Here is a 25,685-nt window from a genome sequence, read left to right as displayed (position 1 = left end):
ACCTTCCTGGGACTCTATTCAAGGTCTCAGATCCTGCTAGGGTCCTTCCTCTGCCCCTCCATATATGCCCCCCAGTCCTAGCCATGGCACCAGTGGAGGACACTGGGTCTTGGGGTGCTGCTCCCTAGAGTGGGTGGGGGGCAGGGGAAGATAGCTCTGAGGCTGGAGGCCTGCCCTTGAATGCTCCTTGGGGGGCTCCCTGAGCAAGGCCTGCCATGTGTCAGCAGGGGGGTTGGCACTGGCTACCCCAACCCTGCCCCTGGCTCCAGGCCCCTGGGCCAGATGTTCCAGCTTAAAGGCCAGCTGGGATAGGATAACTGGGTAATTAAGCACACTTGGGGGCCGGGGAGGAGGCAAGCGTCCCTGAGAGGTGTGGGTGTCCTTTGACCCAGAGACCTGCCCACAGCTCAGGGAGGGGGCAAGGGTCCCTGGCCCCCCCAGGCCTGCCCATGGCTCCAGGAGGGGGGCAAGTCCCTACCCCTCCATGCCTGTCTGGTGGGGTGCCCTATAATTCATATAACTCATATGATTCTGGGGCTCCTGGGAGGGGGTATGGGAGACAGGCTGACCCCTGCCCTTGGAGATCTCAGAGAGGGGTCGAGCTCAGAGAGCAGGAGCAGCCCAGAAGTGAGGGTGGAGGCTGCCAAGACCCAGGTGTCCTGTCCCCCAGCCGCCCCTACCCTGGTAGGGTGGGCACCTCGCCCCAGGCGGCCACTCCCAGGGGCCCAGTCAGAAGTTATTTCCGTCGCCCGGCTTACTGGGAGAGGGGAAGTTGAGATTCCCGACGTGCTCAGAGCTCCCAAGCAGTTGGCCCAGACCCGTCAGTCCGCCAGGACCCCCGGACCCTCCCACCTAGTCCGGCTCCCCCCCCCACCCCCAGTAACTGGACCCTCCTGGCCTTTCCCTCCCCAGGCTTAGGGGGTGGTGAGAAGGGCTGACCTTCCCTGGCCTCTACTGCCCCGCCAGGAACGCTTTGTCCCTTTCACCGCCCAGAGGGAGGAAACTCAAGGCTGCCTAAAGGCTGAAGGGGGCGCTCAGAGATCCTCAAGGCGGATCCCCCCCATCTGGGGGTGGCCCAGAGAGGGGAGCCCTTTGCCCAAGGTCACACAGTGAGAGGGTGAAGCAGAGGGAGGCCCCAGGAAGGTCAGCTTGGGGAGGGAGGAGCCCCAAGGATCTGCCGCCCTAAAGAGATGGAAGCCCTGGGCCCCAAAGCCCCTTGTCCCCTTTGGGAGGCTCAAGGGGAAATAAGGCACTTCTCCAAGGGAGATTTGGCTAGGCTCTGTTCCCCCAAAGAGGTGTGGGGGCAACAAGGCAGGAAGAGGGGCAGCAATGAGCTCTGCTAGGCCCCCTGCTCAGAAGGGTCTCGGAGGCCCCCCCTCTGCCCCCCATAATGAGGTGAGGGGACAGCAGGGTGGGGGGACAGCAGTGAGCTCTGCCAGGACCCCAGCTCAGAAAGGTCTTGGAGGCCCCCCCTGTAATGAAGTGTGGGGGTAGCAGGTAGGAGGGGGGCAGCAGGGAACTCTGCCAGGCCCCCTGCTCAGAAGGGTCCCTGAGGCCACGTGGTCCCTCCAGGCCCAGGGTCCTGGTCTCCTCCCCTGCTCTCTGCTATATGCTTGAGGCAAGCCAGGTGACAGTGGGGACTCAGAAGACGCTTCGATTAAACCACCAGAGGCACTGGGACTTGGCTCATCTTTGTTCACTTGGGGACAGGGCAGGAGGGCAGTTCTGCCCTTTGTCAGTCTCTGGAGGGCTCACACATCCCCTCTTCGGGGCCTCTCCTCCTCCTCCTCCTCCTCCTCTTCCTCTGGGAGCCTGGGGGTCGGGGGAGTCCTCGAGACCTCCACCAGCCCTTTCAGTGCTTGGCCCAGATCGCCCAGGCCCCGTATGGCCTCCACCAGCTGGCCCAGCTCCAGGCTCGTGGCCCTCCTCTCATCTCGGGTCTGCAGGACCGCCTGGGTCAGACTGTGCAGCTGTTTGCCCACATCCCTCACTGCCCCCACCAGCTCCTGCAGAGCTGGGGGCTCACAGGCCATAACCCGGAGGACAGTCGGGGTGGTGGGAGAGGCTGCTACACACTGGCCGGTCTCCACAGAGCTGGCTGGTGGAGAATGCTTGGGGTGGGTCTGGTTGGCTCTCTGCTCCGGAGTTGGGGCAAGGTTGGGACTAATGGTGGGTGATGAGGCCACAGGGATGCTGGGCTCCTGAGCCCCACTCTGCCTAGAGAGAGAATCTGGGACCTTGGGAGGGTCAGGACTCAGGGACGTAGTCTCCGGAGGCTCTGAGGTGGGGCTCGGGGTAGGGCTGATATCTCTGGCTGTTTCTGAGGATGTTGGAGAGGGGCCAGTTGGACTTTTTCCTAGGGCTGGGGGGGGCCATGAGCTGCTAGGAAGCTCAGCCTGGGGTCCTGAGGGAGGTTGTGTGGATGGTATGTACTCTGAGGGCATCCCTGGGTTAGCAGAGGGCACTGCAGTCTGCTGGGAGGTGGAACTGAGCTCCGGTGATAATTCTATTGAAAAGGGCAAGTCTTGGGTCAGTCCCGGGGCCCTGGGGGAGGTAGTGGTCACCTTTGGGCTTGGAGAAGCCTCTGGCATCAACTGTTTAGTTTGGGCAGGACTAGAGGTAGGGGTCACCTGTGAGTTTACAGGGGGCTTAGTGGTCAACTCTGGGGTGGAAATGGAGTTGGAAGGCATCTGCAGGGATGGGTCAGTGGTCACGGATGAGATAGAATCAGGGGTGAGCTGTGGGCTAGGGTCAGAGGTCGGGTCCAGGGCAGACTTAGTGGTCAGCTGTGGGCTAGGGTCAAAGGTCAGTTGTGAGGGGGTCTCAATGGTCAGTTGTTGGTTGGTATCAGATGTCCACTGTGGGGCAATAACAGTCATTGGCTGTGGGGTGGAGGAAGGGGTGAGCTGTGGGCCAGAATCGGTAATTAATTGTAGGTCAGGGTTAAGCATGACCATAGACACTGGGGAACGGTCAGAGGTCAGCTGAGGCGTAGAATCTGGGGTCGGCTGTGGGCTGGGGTCAGAGGCCAGCTCTAAGACAACATCTGAAGTCTGTTTTTGACTGATATCAGAGATCAGTTGTGGCTTGGGGTCAAGGGTCAGTAGTTGGCCAGGGTCAGTGGTTAGCTGCGGGCTGGGGTCAGGAGTTGGCTGTTGGTATGGGTCAGGGGTCAGATGAGGGCTGGGGTCAGTGGTCAGAGCCAGTCTGAGATCAGAGGTCAACTGTGTGTTCAATTCGGTGGTCAGCTCTGCACTGGGGAGAGTGGTCATCTGGAGATCTGGAAGGGAAGTCTCCTTGGGGGTGGCTGTGTGTGGGACAGGCTGAGACCCACTGTGGAAATCTGGGGAGAGAAAGAAGAGGGGGAAGGGTGGATCTGAAGGGGGCCAATAGGACAATGTTGGCCTCATACATCGGCCGGCCGACTTGAGTCTTCCATTAGGAACCACACAATGGGAAGGCCTCGGGATGCCCCCTGGTGCCCAACCATCCCCATTGTTCTTCAGAGGGCCCTGGGAGTCCTCAGGGGTTCCCAGTGAGGGATCCCTTCCTTGGGAGGAGGGGGGTGGGGATAGGCATGAAAGGGACACATGGAAACAGGAGGAAGGACAGGTAGGTGGAGGGAGCAGGAGACTAGGGGACAGAGGAGCAGAGATGGGGGAGGGACACCCAGCCACCCTGCCACCCCCAGTCTCCTGGGCACCCTCACAGTCTCCTCCACCTTCCCTGACTCCTCCTTCCTCTCCCCATCTCAGCCAGGGACCTCGCCTCTATTTTACTGAAAAAATCTCATTGAAGTTCACTCTTCTCTCCTTCCTCCTCCTCTCCCCTCACCCAGGTGCCTTCTGCCCCTCTTCTCCTTTCCCCATTTCCTGGGGAAATGTGGCCTTGCCCTTTCCCACAGGAATACGTCCTCCTGCTTAAGAGACCCCATTCCATTGTGTCTTCTCCAGCAGGTCTCCCCCGTCTCCCCCTTTGTCACTCCCACCTTTATCCTCAGTCTGTCTATTGGCTGCTTCCCAGTTGTCTACAAACCTCTTCCCCCATCCCCACCTGAGCCATCCATCACCACTGGCTCTTGCCCCAAATCTCTCTCCCCTTTGGTGGCTAATGATAAGGGGTTTTTTTGGTCCGTTCTCAAAGAAGACCATGACACTGGGGAGATGATGCTATGCCACGCACATGAATTAGATTTTGAATGAGGGGCTGTTGTGGCTAACCCTTTCGGAAGGTCATCTCCAAGAGGTTCCTCCACTTCCTTTCTTGGGACTCTTCTTAAAGATCCCCATCATTCCACCCTTGTTACCAATGGTCTCTCTGCTGCCAACCCCAATGGCCTTTTCTCCATCTTCATCCTCAACCTCTCTGCAGCCTTGGGCACAGTTGGCCACTCTCTCCTCCTGGATACTCTCTTCTCTCCAGGGTTTTGATCCCCCCCCCGGTTTTTCTACCTGTCTGTCAGTTCCTTCTTTCCCTTTCTTTCGGGTCACCCCTCTGATCTGGCCCCTCTTCTCTTCGCCCTGGAGATGACTTTATTTGATGAGCTCATCAGCTCTGGAAGATTTAATTGTGATCTATGATGATTCTCAGCCCCCACCTCTCTGAGGACCTCCAGTCTTCATCTTCAATTGGCTATTGGCCCCCTCAAACCAGCTGTCCTGAGAGAAAGAGATCCTCAGCATCTCATTGTCTTGCCTCTGGAACCTTCCCTCCTCCTTCCAAGCTCAGGCTCCCAACCTCAGTCTTCTTGGACTTCTCTCTTCCTTTCACCTCCCATATCCAAGCTGTGGCCAAGGTCCAATGAGCTAGCTCACTGCTGTGCCATCTCTTCTCTGACTCTCCTCACACTCACAGACCCGTGCCCCATCATGTTTGGACCACTGCAATACTGGGGGGTGGGGGTCTTCCAGACTCCAGTCTCTCCCCACTCCAGTCCATCCTCCCTTCAATCTCCTTAAAGGGCAGTTCTGACCATGTCACTCCCCTACTCAAAAAACACCAGTGCTTCCCTATTGCCCCCAGGATCCAATAGAAAATCCTTATGGGTTCAAAGCTGGCCCTTACTTTCCAGTCTTCTTACCCTTACCTCCCCCCCCCCCCGCCACCAAACACAGAGACAGGGAGATGGGGCAAAAGGGAAAGAGTCCCAAGACTTAAAGATGTCAGGAAGGGGGATTGCATTTCCACCATGGCCCCAGCTGCCTGGGGCATGGGCTCACAGGCCAGGTGAGAGAACTGGAGGGGGACCCTTGGAAAGCCAGAGACCATGGAGCTGAGGTCAGGAAAGGGGCCTTGGGGAAGTGGGGACCCCACAGAGACACGAGTACCAGAGGCAGAGAGGGAGAAAGGAGCCCAGAGAGAGATGGAAGGAGGGACAGGGATAGAGGTCAGAGGAGAGGACCAGGAAGGATGGAGACCTGGAGATGGAGGAGAAACAGTGGAGGAGGGAAGAAGTCTGAGAGGTGGGGAGGGGCCAAGGGAGAGGGGAGATTGGGAAAAGGGGGGGGGTGAGTGTGAGTGTGTATGTGTGAGTATGAGAGTGTGTGTGTGTGCATGCGTGTGTGTGTGTGTGTGTGACAGAGACTCCAGGGAGAGTCAGAGGGGAGGAGGAGGGGAGAAGGCCCCTCGCCCCCCCCCCCCAGGCAGATGGTCTGGGAGAGAGATCTCCATACTCGGGGGTGAGCCTGGGAGGGACGAGGAGGAGCTGAATCAGAGCTTCTGGCCTAGGGAGGGCCAGCCCCATGGAGGGAGCGCTCCCTAGGGAACACGGTGTGGGGGAGGCCAGGGGAAACAGCTGCAGCCTGGTAAGGGGTTGTGCTGCCCGGTTCCCCTGGGCTTTGCTGGGATGGGAGCCATGAGGAGCTGGGGGTGGGGGAGGAGGGTTATTACTGGATCCCTGCCTCTCTGGGCTTCCCAGGGGCCATCCAGGAGGTCTGGCCTCAGTGTCCCTGAGGTTCCCCGGCCACATTACTGTGAGGTCTCTGGGCTCCCCCCAGTTGTGGGGTCTCTGGATTCACTTTGGTTTGGATCACTTGGAGGATCTCTAGGACCCCGGTTGGGATGGGGGATGAAGTGTCTGAGCTTAGACAGCCCAGGGTCTCGATGGGGTTTGGGGGGCTCTTCCTGGGAGTGTCCTTGTGAGCTTGTGGGGGCCCAGCCAGTCTCCCCAGGCCCATCTCTGGGATTACCCTTGCTCCTCACCTGCATCTCTGTGGTCCCAAGGGGTCTGGGGGGCCAGGGTCTGGTTGGGGGCAGTCGTGGCTCCAGGAACCCCTGTTGTGAGGCTTCCCTGGGTCCTGTCCCCTGAAGAACTAGTGTCCCAGGCCCAGGGGAAATCACTGTCATCCTCCATGTCCCCTGTGGGGAGAGATGGGGAAGATTCTGGAGACTCCCAGCTCCCCATCCCTCTGACTAGATTCCGACGAAGCCAGTGTCCCGCTGGCCCCTCCTAATGCTCCCCATCTACATCATACATACTGTAGCCTCTTCTTGGCTCCCCAGCTCCCTTTATGCCCCCTTCCCTGGCATTGCCTCTTTCCTGGAATTGCCCCATAGACTAGTCTAGGCTGGTCCCTTTGGATCATGGGATGTGAGTATGGGGTCTCCCAGGGTCATAGCATCCTGTGCCCCACTTTTCCAGCCCACCCATACCTCCCTAGACCCTGATCCTCAGGCTTCTTGTCATACCTGTGCAGGTGAGCCCCACATCTTCCTGGTGGTCACAGTTGTGGCTCCCCCAGCGTGAGGCTGGACAGTCCGCTAGGGAGGCCTCAATGCCCACACAACCCACGTCGTCCAACCAGATTGGGCCTGTCCCGGATCCATAGTAGGTCTTGCCCACCCGGGGCCGGATCCCACCGCAGCCCAGCTCCCGGCAGGCCACAGCAGCATCTCGGGGATCCCAGCCATCATCACACACGGTTCCCCAGAGGCCACCACGCCGCACTTCCAGCCGCCCGGCACATCGATCGGGTCCATCCGAGAGACGCAGCCGGAAGAGACCTGGCAATGATGTGGGGACTGGGGGTCAGTCCCCCTATGAGCCTCCCTCCCTGGCCTCCTTCCCTCCCTCTGCCTGCTCTGGTCTTACCTGCCTCTCCGGAGCCCGGCCAGGCCTGGGGAGAGGACGTGGCTTTGACTGTGCTTGGGGGTCCCTGGCTGCTCTCAGCCCCTGGTGTGGAAGAGCCTGCATCTTGGGAGGTTTCTGTTGGGGTCACTTCCTTAGGGACTTGAGTACTCAACTCAGGGGGGACCTGAGAAGATTGTCTTTGGGAGGACTGAGTGGTCAACTGGGGGCTACTCAAAGATGGCAGTGGTATGTTGGGCAGCGAGGTCTGAGTGGTCAGAAGTGGTGAGTTCTGGGAGGTCTGGGCATGGACAGCCTGGGTGACCAGATTGGGGGAAGCCTGGGAAGTCTGGCCCCTGGGACCCTGTGTGGTTATTTTAGAGGATGTCAAAGGGGGCTGGCCTCGGGGAGCCTGGGTGCTCAGTTTGGGGGGGGCCTGGGAAGTTTGGCCTCTGGGACCCTGTGTGGTCATTTTAGAGGAGGCCGAGGGGGCCTGACCTCGGGGAGCCTGAGTAGTCAGTTTGGAGGAGGCCCGGGGGTTCTGGCCTTGGGGAGCCTGTGTGGTCAGTTTGGAGGAGGCCTGGGGGGTCTGGCCTCGGGGAGCCTGCGTGGTCAGTTGAGGAGTGGCCTGGCTGTGCGGAAGCCGAGTGGCCTGCCTCCTTGGGACCTTTGTGGGGGTTTGTCCAGGGGGTCGCCCGGTTGGTTTCCGTGGTTTCTTCACAGCCCACTTTTTGGGGCCATGTGGGGTCCTCCCTGGCTTGGCCACTGTTGTAGTTGGGCTTCTAGTGGTCAGTTGGGTGGCCATGGCCTCGGGATTCTCTGTGGTCCACTTCCTGACAGGCCAGCCTTGTCCATCCCCATGGGGTTCTGGAGCCCAGCTCCAGCTGAAGGGGTCTGGGACTGAGTCTGACCCAAGACTCCCTAGGTAGAGAACAGAGAAGGGGACATGGGGAAGGCGGGGTACTAGGGTGGCCCCCTTGGATCGGTCAGCCCTTGCTTCACCCATCTCATTCCCCCCTCCAGGAAGCCTTCCTGCCTTTGTTCCCCCAGGGTTTCTCGTAGATTTGGCTAGTCCATTCACCTCTCTCTCTCTCTCTCTCCCTTCTGGGGGACTCCTTGCCTCTTCCAAGAATCAGTAAACCCTCCCAGGTTTGAGGGAACGGAGCCCTCCCTTTCTTAGAAGTCCTCCCTCGTTCCAGAAGGGAGGCCTCTCCAGAACCCTTCCTAGCCAAGGGTCTAGAGGGGTGGCCCTGGGGAGGGGACAAATATCCCTTCTCCCCCCCCCCCCCACCTGTCCCATGAATCTCTCCCAGAATAATGGTTGGGAGGGGTAGCCCTGGGGAGGGGACCCCTCACCTGTGCAAGTGACCCCCACATCCTCATTATGAGCACAGTTGTGTTTCCCCCAGGGGGCTGCAGGGCAGTTGGCCAGCTGGGCCTCGGCCCCAGTGCAAGCCACATCATCCAGCCAGATGGGGCCTTCCCCCCAGCCAAAGCGGCCAGCGGCAGGGCCTGGCTCCCGGGGGATCCCACAGCCCAGTTCTCGGCAGACCACCGCAGCGTCTCGCACATCCCAGCTGTCATCACACACAGTTCCCCAGTGACCTCCATACCACACCTCTAGCCTCCCAGCACACCGGCCTGGCCCAGAAACTAGGCGAAGGTGGGGGGTCCCTGTGAGGGAGAGCAGAAGTCATAAGCAGCCTGGAGGGGCAGGGCCCAATGATAAGAGCCACCCCAGTGATCTGTTTCCCTCTCAGGACAATGGGGATGAGACTTGGAAGGCACCTTGGATATTATCGAAGTGAATCCTCCCTTTTACAGATGGGGAAACTGAGTCCTAGAGAAAGGAAGGAAGGGTCTAGGCCTTGATGCATCAACATTTGATCTGCAGGTCCAGGCCTGGTTTGATTTCCCCCTCCCGGGACAAGGAGGATAATCTCATATGTGGTGTGTGTGTATGTGTGTGTGTGTGTGTGTGTGTGTGTGTGTGTGTGTGTGTGTGTGTGTGACCCTAGAAAAGTTCCTGCTTCTCTGGGCCTCAACTTCTTCACATGTGACATGATGATCGAGGGCAAGCCCCTTCCCCTTTCCAGACTACAATTTCCCCCTCTGGAAAAATGGTCAGTTTGACCTAGACACAGTTCCAACACTAATGTGGGGCAGAAAGGCAGAAGACCCTCAATTGTCAAGGTCTGCAGGCTCCTGGTGACCCCTTGAATCCAATAGCCAGACAGTTAAGTTCTCCCCCCACTGAAAATCAGGGGCCCCAGGGGCCAGATTGGCTTCTTTCACTCACCGTCCTCAGGGCCTGGGTCCAGCAGGGTGGTGGGAGAGGCAGGAGATGGCCCACTAGTGGGGCTCTGAGTCTCTAGGGTCCCATTGCTGCTGCTGCTGCCCAGGTTTGGGGTAGGCAAACCCAGAGGCAGACCTGTATTGGGGGGAGGAAGGGGGAACAGTAAAGAAGCCAGTGTCCAAGGCCTGTGCAGAGAAGAGGGAAAGGAGTTCTAGGAAGGACCCTCTGGTGGAGTGGGGGGGCAAGGAGAAGGGTCTATAAGGAGAGAACTGGGCCAGGGAGGAAGAGGAGAAGAGAGGAGGAGGCTGGGGGAAGTGATGAAGGTAGACAAGTTGGGTCGGGGGAGAAGAGTTGGGGGGAGAGACAGGGCCAGAGAGAAGGGTCAGTGGGAGAGGAGCCCCATTCCAATTATTGGCCCAGGTCCCGCCGGACCAGCAGAAGAATGCGGGTAGCTTCCCTCCGCTCTGGTTAAGCATTCCACCCACCATCTCTCCTGGTCCTGCAGGCTCACTGGCCCGGGCATCGCCCTCAGTAGAGAGTGCCACTCTACAGTCACCTCGCCCTATGGGGAAACTGCAATCAGATCAGTTCAGGGCTAGCTGAAGGGTCAGACTCAGATAACCACCAGTTTGGATGTCAGCTTGGCTGGAGGCAGCCAGCCGAGGGTCCCAGGGGTCCAGGCCAACTCCTCTAATTGGAGATGACAGTAAATTTCTCTCTCTGTCTCTGTTTGTCTTTGTCTCTCTGTGTCTGTCTCTTTCTCTCTGTCTCTCTCTCTGTGTCTGTCTCTCTCTGGGCCTCTGTCTCTCCTTTCCCTGAAAGTCAGGGTTTAGAGGCTGACCAGTTCAAACAATGAGACGAAAATGTGGAAGGTGAACCTTAAGGGAAGTAATTGCAATTTTATGCTTGAGTTCCAAAGATCAAGTTTCCCAAGTAAAAAAGTGGAAAGGCCCCGCCATGCTCCAATTCATCTGGATAAGATCCAGGGGCCATAGAGGACCAGAAGTTTACAGCAGGAACTAATAAAGCTCCACTGGACTTTTATTCCTATGAGTCAGGATGAAAATTGTATGAAAGGTAGCCTAAGGGCAGCTGTGTGGTTCAGCCCTCCTCACCTCCTGCCTGACCAGGGCAGTGGCCTGGGGTGGGGGTGGGGGGCTGCCTGGTTCCAACCCCTCCCCCTCTGATCTGCCTTCCATTCAGCCACTACAGTGATTTTCCTTAAAGGGCAGTGTCCATGTCACTGCCCTCCTCAATAGACTCCAGTGACTCCCTATTGCATCCAGGAACAAAAGCCAAATCTTTTGCTTGGCACTCATAATCCAGACCTCCTCCCCACTGTTCCCATCCTTTCCCCAGTGACCCGGCCTCGTGACTTCCCACCACCAAGATCCTTCCTAGCTTGGCTCTGGGCGCCCCCTGTGTCTGGAGCCCTCCCTGTCTCTGGCTCCTGCTTTCCCGAAGTCTACAGGATGACTTTGCCCCTCCCTGGGTCCCTGTAGCTTCTCCTTTGTGGGGCCTCCTCTGCATCCCTTTTCTCATTTGTTGGTTGGCGTGGTGAGGGCGAGGACTGTCTGCCCTTCTGTGGCTGGGCCACTTACTGAAGGTCCCCTGGCCTAACTTTGAATATTTGAAGGGCTGTCACATGGCAGGTGGGTTGGGTCAACAGGGTAAAACCAGGAGCAGGGGGGAAGCTGAGGCCAAGAGGCAGATTAGGGTGGAAGTCCATTGGGAGGTCCAGCAGGTGAAAGCCTGCTCTGCCTAGGGTAGTGGGAGGGTGCCTCCTCAGATATGCTGGGGTGGGCACTGGGCTCAGGATGGGCTCCCATCTCTGGGGGCAGTGGGGGGGGGGGAGCAGAGGATGATAACCCCCCTCAGAGGGACACTGAAGAACTGGGGGCCCTGGGATGGTGGGAGGGGAGGGGGGGCCTCACCATCACACACAGCCCCTGCATCCTCTCGGTGGTGACAGTCATGTTGGCCCCAGGGACGGGCTGGGCAGAACCCCAGGGAGGTCTCATTTCCCTTGCACCGGAGGTCATCCAGCAGGATGGGTCCAGCCCCCTCCCCAAAGAAGGCTCCTCCAGGGGCAGCAAGGGCCCCGCCACAGCCCAGTTCTCTGCAGGCTACAGCGGCATCCCGTAGGTCCCAGCCATCATCACACACCGTCCCCCAACGGCCCCCGTGCCACACCTCCAACCGTCCAGCACAGCCGTTGGGACCCCCAGCCAGGCGCAAGCGGGGGGCTGGGCCTAGGGTAGGGGGAAAGGCAGCAAGGGTCAGTCTGCAAGGGTCCCCTGGGTCCCCAGCTCATTCTCCCACTGCTCTGAGTCCCCCAGCTTACCTTCTCTTGTCCACTCTCCAACCCACCATCCTGTTCCCTCTCTGCCCCACCCCACCCCAAACACCTTGTTTCCCTCATCCATCACAGTATGTTGGTGTGGAGGGAGGGGGGGACTATGAGGAGATCTTCAAAGGTCAAGGACTGGGGATCCCCTGATGTCCTTGCTTCCACCCCCAAATTCTCCCTCATCTCCCTGTTCACTGTTTTTGGTTTTTGTCCTTTGTTCTCAAAGACCACGGCATCAGGGAGGTGATGCCAAGACAAGTACATTGGATTTGAGTGAGGGGGGCTGTGCCAGTTCCCAGGCTCACTCTCTCCACAGTCATCTGGGTCCAGTGGCCAGATAGGAATCAGGCTGACTGGAGATGGCCCTGGATGCGAGGCAGTCAGGGTTGAGTGACTTGCCCAAGGTCACACAGCTAGTAAGCATTAAGTGTCTGAAGTTGGATTTGAACTCCCATCCTCCAGAATCCAAGAACAGTGCTCTATCCACTGCACCACCTCCCTGCTCATCAGGAAGGATGAGGGTGATGTATGGGTGGAAAGCATCCAGGGCAGGGTCTGAGGTCATGCTTGGGTGAGGGGTCTGGTGAGTCCTCTGAGGTTGAAGAGAGATTCAAGAAATGACAGAAGGGTCACCCATGAACCCCAGGCCTTAGGCACTAGAATGTCAGCTTGGGAAAGATTTATTCCTGTTAGAATATAATCTATGAAAACATATAGCAGTGACAATTAAAAAAAAAAAAGATCCATTCAACACTGTCTGGTCTAGTCAGTTCATTTTACAGATAGGGAAACTGAGGCCCATATCAGGGAAAGGACTCATCTAAGACCCTCCCACCCCCCATCCAGGCAGTGGCAGGGCCAAGGGGCAAGCAAAAGGGCAGACCTTTTTCTGCTAAGAGGGCCTCACCTTCACAGACCAATCCGGCATCCTCCGTGTGGTCACAGTTGCTGCGTCCCCAAGGGCTCCGGGGACAGTCCTGGAGGGCCTGCTCCCCACCCCCGCAGCCCACATCATCCATCCAAACGGGTCCCGACCCTTCCCCAAAGCGGGCCCCTCCAGGGGCAGCCAGGGCCCCCCCGCAGCCCAGCTCCCTACAGGCCACGGCAGCATCCCGAAGGTCCCAGCCGTCGTCACACACCGTCCCCCACTGGCCCCCGTGCCACACCTCCAGCCGTCCAGAACAGCTGTGCGGACCCCCAGTCAGGCGCAGTCGTTCTGCCAAGGAGGGACCCAGTGAGGCAGGCCTTCCCCTAAGCCCTACTGGCATCAGGGTCCTAGGGGTTAGGGGCCCAGAGACAGAGGCTTGATCCCTGGGGAGAATGGACACTGGGGGCTGGCAGGCCTGGGCTTGGCTGCATGGGTCTGGGAGTCAAGGGGCAGTGGGCTTCGCCTGACTCTGCAGGGGACACCCGGGGCCCTGAGTATGACAGGGATTGAGGAGGCAGATCCCCAGATCTCTGAGCTAGGCAGGGGGCAAGGAGCAGGCACCTGGATCCCTGAGGGGTGGGGGCTGGCAAAGAGAATAATAACAGGTCAAGTATGCGGCCACTGACGGACGGCCAAGTGGTTCCAGAGCCAGATAACAGGCGACCTCTAGGTCTTTGCAGTCACAGAGAAGGACATATGGGCCCTGGGGGGAGGGGCAAGGGCTGGGGAGTTGGACGTGGGGGTCTCTGGGGCAATTGGACATTGGGGCAGGAAGAGTGAAGGCAGGTAAGAAGCCAAAGTGTGTACCCCATTGACCCCAAGATCTTTCTGAATGAGTACCCCGGTCTTGGCTGAGGACTGAAGAGGTAATGGGGGTGAAGGGAGGGACACATGAGGACCGGGTGGGGGTCACTCACCCTGTCGGGAAGCACTGGAGGTCAGTAGAGGAGCCCGGGTAGACTTTGGCAGTTTGGGGGGCCGATGGGCCTTCTGGGGGCTGCTTGTCGGGTTCCCAGCTAGGGGAGGGGCTGCCGAGGGGAGGGGAGGGGAGAGGTAAGTCCCAGGATCTATGGATTCTGCAGGGGGAGATGTGGGGGCCTCACCTGGGGAGGTCGGGGAGGCCTCCGACCCCAGCTCTGGGTCCAGGGGCTCTGTGGAATCCGGCCTCGAGTTGGTTGCCCGCTGACCTGTAGGGAATGGGCAGATTGGGGGCCTGGGGCTCCTGAGGGAGGTGGGCCTGGCTTTGGGGGGACGGGGTGAGGCCCTCACCTACACAGACGAGGCCAGCGTCCTCCTCGTGGGAGCAGATGTGGGCCTTCCAGCCTCGGTGGTGACAGAGGCCCAGCCGGCTCTCAGACCCTCGACAGGCCAGCTCGCTCAGCCAGACGGGGCCGGTGCCCTCTCCAAAGAAGGCCCCCGCCGGGGCGGCCAAAGCTCCCCCGCAGCCCAGCTCCCTACAGGCCACGGCCGCATCCCGCAGGTCCCAGCCGTCGTCACACACTGTCCCCCAGCGCCCCCCATGCCGCACCTCCAACCGCCCAGCGCAGCCGTGGGGGCCCCCGGCCAGGCGCAGCCGCTCTGCCGAGGGGGGTCCAATGAGGACGCAGGATCCCTAGGCTTTGGAGGGGGCCTGGGGTACTAAATACTTGGGCTGCCTAAGCAAGGGGGTTGGGGGCTGGGATGCCAGCCCCCCAGATGCTTGAGAAGAGTCGAGGCTTAGAGACCAGATCCCCCCAAAGTCCCTGACAAAAGTGAGGTCTCTGAGGGAAATACAAAGGGTTGGAGGACTGGCTGCTGGGGAAGCTAGAGCCTGGGTCTCTGCCCAGAGAAGGGCTTGTAGATCCCGGGGGGCTAGCCCTGAGCTCCTGGGAAACACACAGCCCAGGGAAGGGCTGGCTGGACCCTGGGGACCTGGGTGGGGAGGGGGCCCCTGCGATCCCACACTCCCAACTTTGTGATGGGCAGGGTTGGGGCTGCAGGGGGGGGGGATCCCTGGGAGCTACCCTCCCCCCACCTGGATGCTGTATCCCCAGGGAGGGCAGGGGAGAATCCTGAGCTCAGGGAGACACTCCAAGTGGGGAGAAGGGGACTCAGAAAAGACTCACCCACAGCTTGAATCCCCATCAGAACAGCTGGAAGAGAAATTAGGGAAGAAAAGATGGGGGGGCGAGTCCTTAGGCCTGGCACCCTCTCAGAGGAGAAATGAAGGGATCTGGGGCAGCTTGGAGCCTTGTCAGGGCCAAGGATTTGCAAAGCATTGGGGGGGGGGGTCCTGGATTTCTGACCAGAGGAAATGGAGCCCCAACCTCTGCAGAGGGTGGTTCAGTAAGAGTGCCAGGAGACTCTGGGCCCCCTGAAGGCCATGGGCCCTGGACACTGGAAGGAAACAGAGGTCAGTGAGTGCTGGGCTCCAGAGGAGGGGGGAGGGAGCAGGGGAGCCTGCAGAGGCTGGGGGTCCAAATGCCTGGACCTCTCTTGGGGGAGGGGAGCAGGCTGATGAATCCCTGAGGTTCAGGGTGGGGGGGCAGAGTGAGAGGACTCCCAGATGCCCAGAAGGAGCTGGGGCAGAGGAGCCAAGGGCTGGGGGCCCAGATGCCTGGCTCCTGGAGGAGGCAAGGGCTGGGGGCAGGGACCCCTGGGTCTCTGTGGTCACTCACCAAGGAGGCAGGCCAGGACCCTCATCTCTGCAGAGTGAGCCCTTAGGAGCCGGGCTGGGGGGGCTGGGGGGGCCGGGGGGAGAGCAGATGAGGACGACGACGAGGAGGAGGCAAAAGCTAAAGGGAAATGCCGGCAGCGCCCTGGACTGAGGAGGGGCGGGCAGGCGGGCGGGGGCTGGGGACACGCCGGCACCAGGAAGACAGGAAAAACAGTGAAGAAGGCAGCAGGGGACCGGGAGGGGGCTGAGGAGGAGGAGGAGGAGGCGGGGGGGAATGGGGGGGTCAGATCTGTAAACACCCACTGGAGGCTGGCCCCAGACACTGCAGACCTGCTGAAGGGGGTGATGGCTGGGGCTGCTGCGGCGGCCTCTGCCTCAGTGTGCCTCTCTCTCCTCTCTGGGGGCTCTAGGCTCTGCCTCAGTGGACCTCTTTTTCCTCTTGGGGTCCCCAGTCTGCCTCAATCTCTTTCTCTGGGGTCCCTGGATTCTACCTCAATTTTACCTCTGGGGTGCCTGGGCTCTGCCTCTGGACGCCTCTATTCTGCAGGTTGGCCTCAGTGTGCCTCTCTCTTCTCTCTGGGTTCCCAAGTTCTGTATCAATGCGCCTCTTTTTCTGTCAGGGTCCTTGGATTCTGCCTCAATATACCTCTTTTTCTGTCAGGGTCCCTGGGCTCTGCCTCAGTGTGCCTCTGTTTTCTCCAGATTCTGCCTCAGTGCACCTCCCTTTTCTCTCAGGGTCCTCAGGCTCTGCCTCAGTGTCCCACTCTCTTTCTCTGGGGGGGGGGGGTCTCTTCCCCAGAGGTCTCTGCCTGTGTCCTCAGCCTCTCTGGGTCTTTAGCACTGTTTCTTCCAGCAGTCCGGCCGGCCGCCCCGTCCTCGCCCACCAGTCACTGCCTTTGGGGGAGAGGGGGCCGTCTGGAAGTCCGGCTCACCGGCCAAACCACGGGGCTGAGATTCAGCCAAGAGTCATCTGTTGGACTGGAGAGGATGGGAGGGTGGGTGCCCGGACCCCAGCTGCAGGGCCCGGTCCGGAGGCAGGGGAAGGTCAGGCTGACCTGAGATAGCCCCAGGACCCAAGGGGGGAGGGGGGGTAGCTTGGTCCAGCTGGGGGCTGGAGAGGGAGGGCAGGGGAGTGGGGCGGGGGCAGACACTTGGCCCCCAAGCCCAGCAAGCAGATGTGGGGCGGAAAAAATGTGCTAATGGGGAGCATGAGTCATCAAGGTTGGCAGGGGATGGCCTGGCCGTCTGAGCTCATCTCCAACTGCCGGGGGCCTGGGGAGCCAGGGGCAGCTAGTCGTGGCTCAGACCTCCCTTCCTCCCTCCTGCCTCCACCTCCCCCATATGCACGTGGGATCCAGGGCCAGACAGGCCTTGGAAAGGCGACTGGAGGGCCTGGAAAAGGCATCAGGGGGGTGGGTGGGGGAGGGAGGCAGGAGGCAGGCGGCAGGCGTTTCAGAGTTTATTATCAATGGGTATAAAAACAGATGTGAGGGGAAAGGAGGGCTGAGAGGGAAGAGAAAGACTGAAGCAGAGAAGGAGGGTCATGGTGGGGGGCGCCACAGAAGATGGGGGCAGTTCCTCTGTGGGGCCTCAAAGCAGAGAGGAGCTGTCCAGGCAACCAGGGAGAAGGGAGTCAAAGCTCATGGGAAGGTCCCCTGGATAGGGGAAGATCCTTGGGAAAGGACCCTGGGAGGAGAGGCTCTGAGGAGAGGGTAGCCCATGGGGCTGAAGGTCAGCTGAGAGGGGAGAGGGCAGGAGATCCCAGGCCTGCAGCCTTCAGTGAGTCTGGGGTGGGGCTGTTGGAGAGGACATCTGAGAATGGACTTCAGAGAAGAAAGGTGATGGGCAGGTCTTGGCAGGGCCCAGGAAAGGTAAAGAGGCCTAGTCCGGGCCAGCCGGAGGGCAGTGGGATAGGAGGGCCAAGGCCTGAGGTTCTGGGAGGGGGAGGCATGGGGACCCTGACGGCGGGCAAGGGGGCAGCATCCCAGAGTCCCTGGTCTAAAAAAGGAGCCACCGGCAATTCCCCATATTTAATCGGTGAGGCTGCCTCATTTCCAGAAGGCAGAAGGGCCGGGGAAAGCAGGCAGGTGTCCCGAATGGCAGTCCGACCCTCACTGCCCCGCATTTGGGGGGGGGGGGTGTCAGAATTCTTTGGTGAATTCCCGCACAAATGTGTGTCCCATCCAGCCCCAGCCCCCCTCGGGCTGGTAGCCTCTTCCCTCCAGGAGGGCAGTGACCCCCCGGGCTCCCACAGGAGCTGGGACCACAAGCTTGGCGGGAGAGCCCCCGGCCTGGCGGGCCCAGGCCCGGGCTCGGGCCTCAGCGAAGGCCAGCAGCTTCGTGCCCACACCCCGGCGACGGTGCCAGCGGGCCACAGCCAGGCGGGCCACGGCCAGGCTGCCCCCGCTGGGGCCAGGACTCAGGGCCAGGACCCCGCACACGTCGTCGCTTCCCCACACGGCCACCCAGGGGCCTCCGAGGCCAGAGGGGGAGGGGAGGGAAGCCCACCGCATTCGCACCATCAGCTTGAGGGCGGCCACAGCCAGTGCGACGGGCAAGAGCAGGGCCAGGGCGAAGGAAGCCAAGATGAAGCGGAGCCCACTGCTGGCGGCAGCCAGGAGCAGGAGGGCCGGGGGCCGTGTCAGGGCATGAAGGGCCACGCGGTTCTCTGTGTCCTTCACCCCATCCTGAGGATAAAGGGGCAGAAGTCAGAGGGGGGCACTGGCTGGCGGGTGGAGGCTGGGGAGAGCATGCCCCGAGGGAGCCTCTGCAGGAGGGCCACTGAGGCAGTTGGGATGGGGGAATTCTCAGGGGCGGCTCAGCCAGGCCTCCAGCTTTAATGAGTCAACTCCTGGGGGTCAACTACTGGGCTAACTGCTGAGGAAGCTTCTGGAAGGAGGAATTTGGGAGGGACCTTGAGAAGAAGGGCATGGTGAGAGCACCCAACAGAGAATCCTGAAAGCAGAAAGATCCGGAGGAAGGGGAATGGGAGAAGATGAGGGAGAGGGGGGGAGAGGGAGGGGCTCCCAAGGTGCTGGGAAGGCTGGAGCATGAGGGCTGATGGGAAGCCAGATGGGGCAGAAGTTCTGGAGGGATCCTGAGTAGAATGTGGGTGGGGGAACTTTGAGAGAAGAGGGAAGATTGAAAGGAGAGACTGAAGCAAGATCTGAGGGAGATGATGAGGAAGGAGGTGAAGGGGCCCCAATGGGAATACTGGGGAGAAAATGGTGGGAAATGGGAGGGAGGGGCTCCTGGGTGCCCTGGATGGGGGAAGGCCCAGATGGTTGGGATGCTAGGGAGAAGGGGCTACAGGAGGAACTTGGTGCAGAGAGACCTAGGGCTAGATCACTGGGTTCCTCTTTCCTCCCAAGTTGTGCATGAATCGGCATTCCTGGATCTCTTCCTACCTGTCTGCCCTTCCTCAGCTGCTTCTCCTGGGAGTCCTAGAACCCTCCCGTGGGGTACCCACCTCACAGCTCTATCCATACCCCCCTTCCTTCCTTATCACCTCCAAGGTCAACATCATTCCTAAGCCAGTGACCCCCAAGACTCCAGTCTAACCTTGTTCTCTCCCAATCATCAATCCCAATGGCCAACTCTAGCTTGGGCATCAAATTAAATGGTCCAAAGTAAAACTCCTCTTCTCCACTCTATCACCTCACTCACTGATCTCATCCGCTCCCATGGATCCAATGAGCAGGAGAGATGCTTGTGATTCCCCGATCTGATCCAGCCCAAACTTCTCTCTTGAACTTCTGTCTCCCATCTCCAAGTGGCTAGCAAACATCTCAACTGGAAGCCATCTTAACTCAACAAGCCCAGACCAAAGTCATATTTTCCTCCTAAACCTCACCCCTTCCTGTTACTAACCTCATCCCCATGGCTGCTCTGGTTTGAAAACTAGGTATCATTCATGCCTCCCCAATACTTCTCACTCCTCATATCCAAGTCCTTGCCAAGATCTATCTATTTTAACTCTACAGCATTTCTCAATATGGCCCCTCTCTCCTCTAACACTATCATTCTCCTGGTGCAGGCCCTCAACCCCTCAAGCCTAGACTATGACAATAGCTGCTGGGGGGGGGGGGGTCTGCCTGCCTCCTATGTCTCCCTAAACTCCCCAGTCTAACCTCCCTTCTACCATTAAAGGAATCTTCCAAAAGTGCAGGTTTCATCTTATTACTCTTCTCCTCAAGAAACTCCAGTGGCTCCCTATCGCCTCCAAGATCACATTGAGAATGCTGTTTGGTTTTTTTTTAGATTTTTTTTTTCAAGGCAATGGGGTTAAGTGGCTTGGCCAAGGCCACACAGCTAGGTAATTATTAAGTGTCTGAGGTTGCATTTGAACCCAGGTACTCCTGACTCCAAGGCCAGTGCTCTACCCACTGCACCACCTAGCCACCCTTTCTATTTGGTTTTTAAAGTCCAATCCCCTAGCTTTCCAGGCTTCTTATACTATGTAGAGGCAGCGAGGTGGCTCAGTGGACCTGGAGGCACAAAGATCTGAGTTCAAATCAGGCTTCAGATACTTATTAGTTGGGAGATCCTGGGGATGTTTTCCTGTTTGCCTCAGTTTCCCCAACTGTAAACTGGGACTAGTAAGGATCAAATGAGATTTTTGTAAAGTGCTTAGCCTAGCACCCTATAAATACTTATCACTGCCTCTGCTGTTCCTTGAATAGGTCATCTCTCTACTCTGGCCACCCCCCCATCCCCCCAGGTCTAGAGCTCTCTCCATTTTTATGGTCTTCATCACTGCTTGCTGGTTCTCCTCCACACTGTGCCTTCTCTCTGGGGTTATCTCCAGGCTTCTGTTTGTATTCCTTGTTTACACCTCTTCTCTTCCATCAGACGGTGAGCTCTTAGAGGACAAGGAACGAGTTTTTTCCTCTCCTTATATACCAAGAACTTAGCAGAGTGCCTTAATAAAAACAAATGGACGTGGTGACTTTCCCCACAAATCTACCCCCTTCCAAACTGGCACCGCCATCCCCCTGGGTGTGCCACCCTGAACCCCTCACTCTGTCAGCCCTTAGAGTCCCTAAGTCGCCATGACGAGCTTATTCTTCCTCAGACTGCTCTAAGAGAGTGATGTAAATAAGAGTAATTGCAGGGATCACACAAGGGAACACATTTATTCTCCTTCCTATCCCTGGGACTCTGGGTAGCGAAAGAAAGCCATACCTAGGTTAGGACTGGATGAGGACTGGTTGAGGGTAAGTCCTCCAAAAGAAACAGGCTGGGTCAAGGGGCTACACTGGGGAGGCATTTCCTCTGACTTCTGGTGAACAAACTTAATGGTCATTAAATAGACACGCTTTAACATTTAAGAATGAGAGTGAGATAAGAAACTGTGAACTTGTGTTATTGCAGTTTCTTTATCTAAGAAGATATGAGATGGCCCTGGAAGTTAAAAAGCTATCTTTAAGTAGATCAGAGTGGGGAAGGATGATGGAGTGCTTGGGTGAAAAACGGATGATCATTGTACCACAGAGCACTTGGACAGAAGGAGAAGTTAGATGAATGGTTTGGGAAATAGGTCAGCAGCCATGCCCCAAGGAAGATATAGGAGTGATGAGGGATTTCCAAAATTCAAACCTTCTAAAGCACTCCTTCTTCTCTCTTTCTCTGTTTCCTTGCTCTCCTCTCTCTCCCTGCTCTCTCCTCTCTTTCTCCTCTCCTCTTTCCCCCTCTTTTCTCTCTCTGCTTCCTCTCTCTCTCCTCTGTCTTCCCCCTTGCTCTCTTCTCTTCCCCCCTCCTCTTTCTTTCTTCTTTCCCGCCCTCCTTTCTCTGTCTCCTCCCTCTCCCTTCTTCCTCCCTCCTCTTTTCCTCTCCTTTCTCTCTCTTTCTCCCCTCTCTTTTTTCTCTCCTCACCCCTCTCTTTACCAAAAGGCTAAACGGGGCTGCTAAGTTCTTGACTTGCCCTAATGATAATTTGATCCTTTTCAAATGCAGAATAAGCAAAGGGAAAAGACTATTCTGAATATGATTCTCACCAATAGGGAGAAACTAGTAGTTGCAGAGGAAATGACGGAAATCCGGACAAAGTAACAATTCTAGCTTTACTTTTTTTTTGCAGCGTCTGGAGTTAAGTGACTTGTCCAAGATCACACAGCTAGGACCATTCCACCTTTTTTTTTTTTAAAGGTTTTTGCAAACCAATGGTGTTAAGTGGCTTGTCTAAGGCAGGTCTTTCTGACTCCAGTGACAGTGTTCTATCCACTGCGCCACCTAGCTGCCCCTAGAACCATTCTATCTTAAAGCCTGTGACTGAGGAGAGGAAATCAGATAGACTGGAATGAATGCCTAGATATCAGGAAAGCAGATTCAAAATGGTTCAAAAGTGGGGCAGCTAGGTGGCACAGTGGATAGAGCACTGGCCCTGGAGTCAGGAGGACCTGGGTTCAAATCCGTCCTCAGACACTTAATAATGACCTAGCTGTGTAACCTTGGGCAAGCCACTTAATCCCATTGCCTTGCAAACCCCCCCCCTCCAAAAAGAAAAAAAAATGATGGAAATGGGAGGCATTGCAAGACCAGAAGGGGCAAACGTTGTCACGATTTTCTAAAAAGGCCAGAGAACAGAATCTGAAAACAAAAAGCCAGAAATTTGACTATGATTCCTAAGAAAACTTCTAGAACAGTCAACTAAAGGGATATGGTCATCTGAAAAGGGGAATAATGGAAAGCTGATTCCTTCCTTTTTCCTTTCCCTCTAAGGATGTGAAAAGGAAGAAATCCAAGTTATCGGCAGATCTATGGCCCAAATGTTCCAAATCACTCTTAATTAGAGAAATGCAAATGAGAACAACTGTGACATTCTACTTCACCCCATCAGATTGGCAAAGATGATCAAAGGGGAAAGCAAAAATGAAACAGACACTGGGTGAATTGGGGCTTGGAGCTGGAAATGGGTCTGGCCATTCTGGGAAGTGAGTTGAACTATGTCCCCCTAAAGTCATTAAACTGTGTCTACCCTCGGATCCACACATACCACCACTGGACCCCAAACAAGAACAACAAAAGAGGAAAAGGATCCACAGGGACAAAAATATTTCCTTGCTCTTTTTGTTGTAGTAAAGACCTGGAAATGAAAGGGACCCTCATCAATTGAGGAATGATTGAAAAAACTATTATATCTGAATGCATTGGAATATCAATGTGGCATTAGAAATGCCTAAAAGAATGGTTTTAGAGAAACCTGGGAAGACTCACATGAACTGATACAGAACAAAGTGAGCAGAAACTGGAGAGCAATTTCTATGAAAACAACAATTTTGTAAATATCATAAACTCTGGAAGACTTCAGAATTCTGATCAATGCAATGACCAGTCATGATTCCAGAAAATTGATGAGGAAGCTTAAAATGGACCTCTTCTCAGAGAGGGGCAGGACTCCAGGTGTGGAACATGATGGACATTTTCAGTCATAGCCAAATGGATGGATTTTGTTTGACTCCGTGATTAAAAGTGGGGCAGAGGGCAGCTAGGTGGTGCAGGGGATTAAGCACTGGCCATGGAGTCAGGAGAACCTGAGTTCAAATATGGCATCAAAAACTTCATAATTACCTAGCTGTGTGACCTTGGGCAAGCCACTTAACTCCTTTGCCTCAAATAAATAAAGAAATTTTAAAAAAGTGGGGCAGAGGGAGCATGGGAGAGGGGCAGGCTAGTGAGAGAGTTACCAAAATTTTAAAAAGGAAAGAAAATGGTCATTTCAGATTAACCTTATTTCCTTTTGGATAAAATGACTAAAATGGTAGGTGGGGAGAATGCTGGGAATCTAGCTTATGGAGTCTTTGGCAAAACAGCTCATTTTTTGCAGCAATGATGGAGAGCAGAGGAGACTACAGTTAGATGAATTCAGACCTGTGAGGATGATCAGACTCAAGAAGTGGTTTGTTTGTAAAGTCTGTGGAGGAGTGCTCCAGGGATCTGTTTTAGGTTTCAGGCCATTGCATCTTTTACTTGGATAAAGAGGATACCAACTTTTCAAACTTAGAGACAGCACAGAAGAGGAAGGATGGATGATGCTGGGGATCCAGAAGACTCTGACGGGCTCAAAACTCAAGCTAAGACACTGAAATTCAATAGTTACAATCAAAGTCACGAGGATTAGATAGAAGGGGCCATGGTTCGATGGCAGTTTGTCAGAAAATGATCCAGAGTCCTTAGTGAACCATAAACCCAATGGAAGTCAATGGAAGGAGGGGCTGGCCAAAACCCTTCTGGGCTTCATGAGGAGAGTCAGGGACGAGAAAGAAAGGGATAACCCCATGTACTGTGTTCATCTGGACAAGGCTTGATCTGTAGTATTCTGCTCCATTCCAGAGTCCCATTTAAGAAGACTGGAGTAGAGCAGCAGAACACCGAGGACGGTGATGTGCACCAGGTCACGCTATAGGAAGATTAGCTCTACGACTGGGGGACATTTGACTTGGAAAAGGAAAGACTCAAGGGGGATAGGGAGTCGTCAAGACTGGGCAAGAGGATGCTCCGATCCTACCGGCTTCTTCAGATCCTATCTGCTTGTGCCTCTCAGATCTTCCCTTCTTCCCCTCCCCTCTCCAATCCATCCTTTGCCCTGCTATGGACACATGGGTTTTCCTAAAGCACAGTTCTGACCAATTGGCCCCTGATGGAATCTCCGGGCCATCCCCAGGGACTCAGGAATAAAATCTAGATTTTAAAGGTTCGGTACTTAAAGCCCTTGGCAAGGTGGCATCGGCCTAATGTAGCTGAGTTCCTGCCTCCTTCCCCTTAGCCAGGCTGTTCTACCCGCCCGCGATGCCCTCCTACTTCCCCTGGGACTCAGCTCTAGCCCGCCAAGGTTACATTGCATTCCCACCTGTGTTACTTTGTGGCTCCTTTGAGCTACTTTGTAGCTCTCTGTCTGAGTCTAGGAAGTAAGAGGGGCGGGGGCGGGGCAGAGAGTGTGTGTCGGGTTGTGTGTGTGTGCGTTTGTTTGTGCGTGCATGTGCGCGTGTGTGTGTCGTGTGTGTGCATGTGTGTGTGCGCGCGCGTGCGTAGGGGGGCAGTTTATGCTTGGGATTTGTGGGTCTTCTGGGGAGGGGCTGGGGAGGAGGGGGCAGGGCTGATCTCGCCTCAGTCACCTGGGAGGGAGGGCTGCTTTGCTCACCGGGGCTGGTAGGAACTGGGAACGGTATGGGGAGGGGGGGGGGGCTGAGGGTCATTTTGTGGAGCAGCCCCGAGGGGGGCCCAAGGAAGGGCCTTTCTGGGGGGGCTGCCTAGCCCATTCCCCTCCCCCTCTCCTTCCCCTCCCCCCCCATAGACCTTCAGCAGCTCCACGACGAGGGCTTTCTCCTCCTCCCGCATCTGCCTCACGGACAGGTGATCGGGGCCCATGTCACCCCTGCGGGCGCCCCCACGGTCCGGGGAGCTGAAGGTCCGTCTACCTGCAGGAGAACGGGAGGGAGGGCCCCCCCACGGACCCCATGGACTCGGTAATGGTTCCCTCCTCGGCTGGCCTCCCCCTCCCCTTAGAGGCAATAGTACCTCCCTGGGCGGCCTCCGCCTGTGCAACACGCGACCCCCACCTCCAACAATGGGACTGCCCAGGCGCTCACGTCCCCTTCGCCCCGGAGAGCAATGGTCTCTCCCTCTCTTCCTCCTCAAGAATGGCCCCGCCCGGCTCAGGCCCCGCCCCTTTCCTCCAGTCTTAGGAGCCGACGGAACATTCCATTCCGAACATGGGGGGGAACTGCCTTGGTCAGGAGGAGAAAGGGGGATGGGAAGGTCAGGTGCGGGGTGGGGACGAAGCTGAACCGGTGCTTGGACATCAATTTAGCCTGCCCTCGCACCCTCCATGCCATTGTACAGACGGGGAAACTGTGGCCCATGGGGGCACAGCTGGCAGCTCCCCCCCCCCCGTGGGAGACCTCCCTTGTATGGCCATAAGTGACTAGCCCAAGGTCTCAGGGGCCAGCTCCTGAAGGGGGCCGATGGGCCAGGGAAGCAGCACTCACCTGCCTGACGAGCCTCAGGGGACACATCCTCTCCATTCCCTTCTCGTTCAGGGATTGGGGTTGCTAGGCAACTCTCCAAGGGAGCTCATTGGTCCAGACCTCCAGAGCAGAGAGAGTGAGATGGGAGGATGGGCAGCACCCTAAGTCTCACATTCCCCCCCCAACTTGGGTGACCACGCTGGTCAGTTCCCCCATCTGCAAAGTGGCAGGGCGCCAGAGATCCCACCATGGCCCACCCTAAACCCCTCGGAATGACAGGATCGCAGGCCTTAGACATTTAGCTCTTTATTTTACAGAGTGGGAAATGGAGGCCCAGCAGGGGAAGAGCTTGGCCAGGGTGACCCAGCACCCCAGAAGAGGGAAAGCATAGCAGATGCAAGCTCTCTCAGGGCATGGCATTAAT

The 25,685-nt window shown here is 57.1% G+C and overlaps 2 protein-coding genes across 4 annotated transcripts; both read right to left on the bottom strand.

Annotated features, from left to right (window-relative positions):
- Nucleotides 1-977: 977 nt before the first annotated feature.
- On the bottom strand, nt 978-17,421 carry SSC5D (scavenger receptor cysteine rich family member with 5 domains). The gene is made up of 16 exons (XM_074219912.1): nt 17,260-17,421; nt 16,229-16,351; nt 15,298-15,709; nt 14,947-15,016; nt 14,655-14,661; nt 13,910-14,252; nt 13,744-13,827; nt 13,558-13,668; nt 12,620-12,928; nt 11,297-11,614; nt 9,366-9,497; nt 8,423-8,740; nt 7,091-7,987; nt 6,688-7,002; nt 6,202-6,357; nt 978-3,343 (listed from the first exon to the last, which is right to left on the bottom strand). Exons 1-16 carry the CDS (start codon nt 17,419-17,421, stop codon nt 1,752-1,754), a joined length of 5,349 nt encoding a protein of 1,782 aa, XP_074076013.1. The 3' UTR covers nt 978-1,751.
- On the bottom strand, nt 15,562-24,916 carry NAT14 (N-acetyltransferase 14 (putative)). Of its 3 annotated transcripts, none has more exons than XM_074220051.1 (3): nt 24,813-24,916; nt 24,591-24,712; nt 15,562-17,983 (listed from the first exon to the last, which is right to left on the bottom strand). In XM_074220051.1, the coding sequence occupies exons 2-3, from the start codon at nt 24,660-24,662 to the stop codon at nt 17,438-17,440; spliced, it is 618 nt and encodes a 205-aa protein (XP_074076152.1). In that variant the 5' UTR covers nt 24,663-24,712; nt 24,813-24,916; the 3' UTR covers nt 15,562-17,437. The 3 variants fall into 3 exon arrangements, with proteins under 3 accessions (XP_074076152.1, XP_074076155.1, XP_074076154.1); XM_074220054.1 differs by having other exon boundaries at nt 24,854-24,913; XM_074220053.1 differs by having other exon boundaries at nt 24,591-24,708; nt 24,813-24,900.
- Nucleotides 24,917-25,685: the final 769 nt, after the last annotated feature.

Source organism: Macrotis lagotis, chromosome 1 (genome assembly GCF_037893015.1).
Source record: "Macrotis lagotis isolate mMagLag1 chromosome 1, bilby.v1.9.chrom.fasta, whole genome shotgun sequence".
Lineage (NCBI taxonomy): Eukaryota > Metazoa > Chordata > Mammalia > Peramelemorphia > Peramelidae > Macrotis > Macrotis lagotis.
Note: the sequence above shows the minus strand (reverse complement) of the source record. Positions and strands in the feature narration are given on the sequence as shown.

Bases quoted from the DNA above. Each gene is read 5' to 3' on its own strand.
- NAT14 (XM_074220051.1), bottom strand. From the start codon at position 24,662: ATGGGCCCCGATCACCTGTCCGTGAGGCAGATGCGGGAGGAGGAGAAA. The intron at 17,984-24,590 runs GTCTATGGGGGG...CTTTATCCTCAG, and splicing joins TCGTCGTGGAGCTGCTGAAG to GATGGGGTGAAGGACACAGA.
- SSC5D (XM_074219912.1), bottom strand. From the start codon at position 17,421: ATGCGGGGCAGTGAGGGTCGGACTGCCATTCGGGACACCTGCCTGCTT. The intron at 16,352-17,259 runs GTCAGGGTCCCC...GGGCTATCTCAG, and splicing joins ATGCTGCCCCCTTGCCCGCC to GTCAGCCTGACCTTCCCCTG. The intron at 13,669-13,743 runs GTGAGGCCCCCA...TCCCCTCGGCAG, and splicing joins GGCCTCCCCGACCTCCCCAG to CCCCTCCCCTAGCTGGGAAC.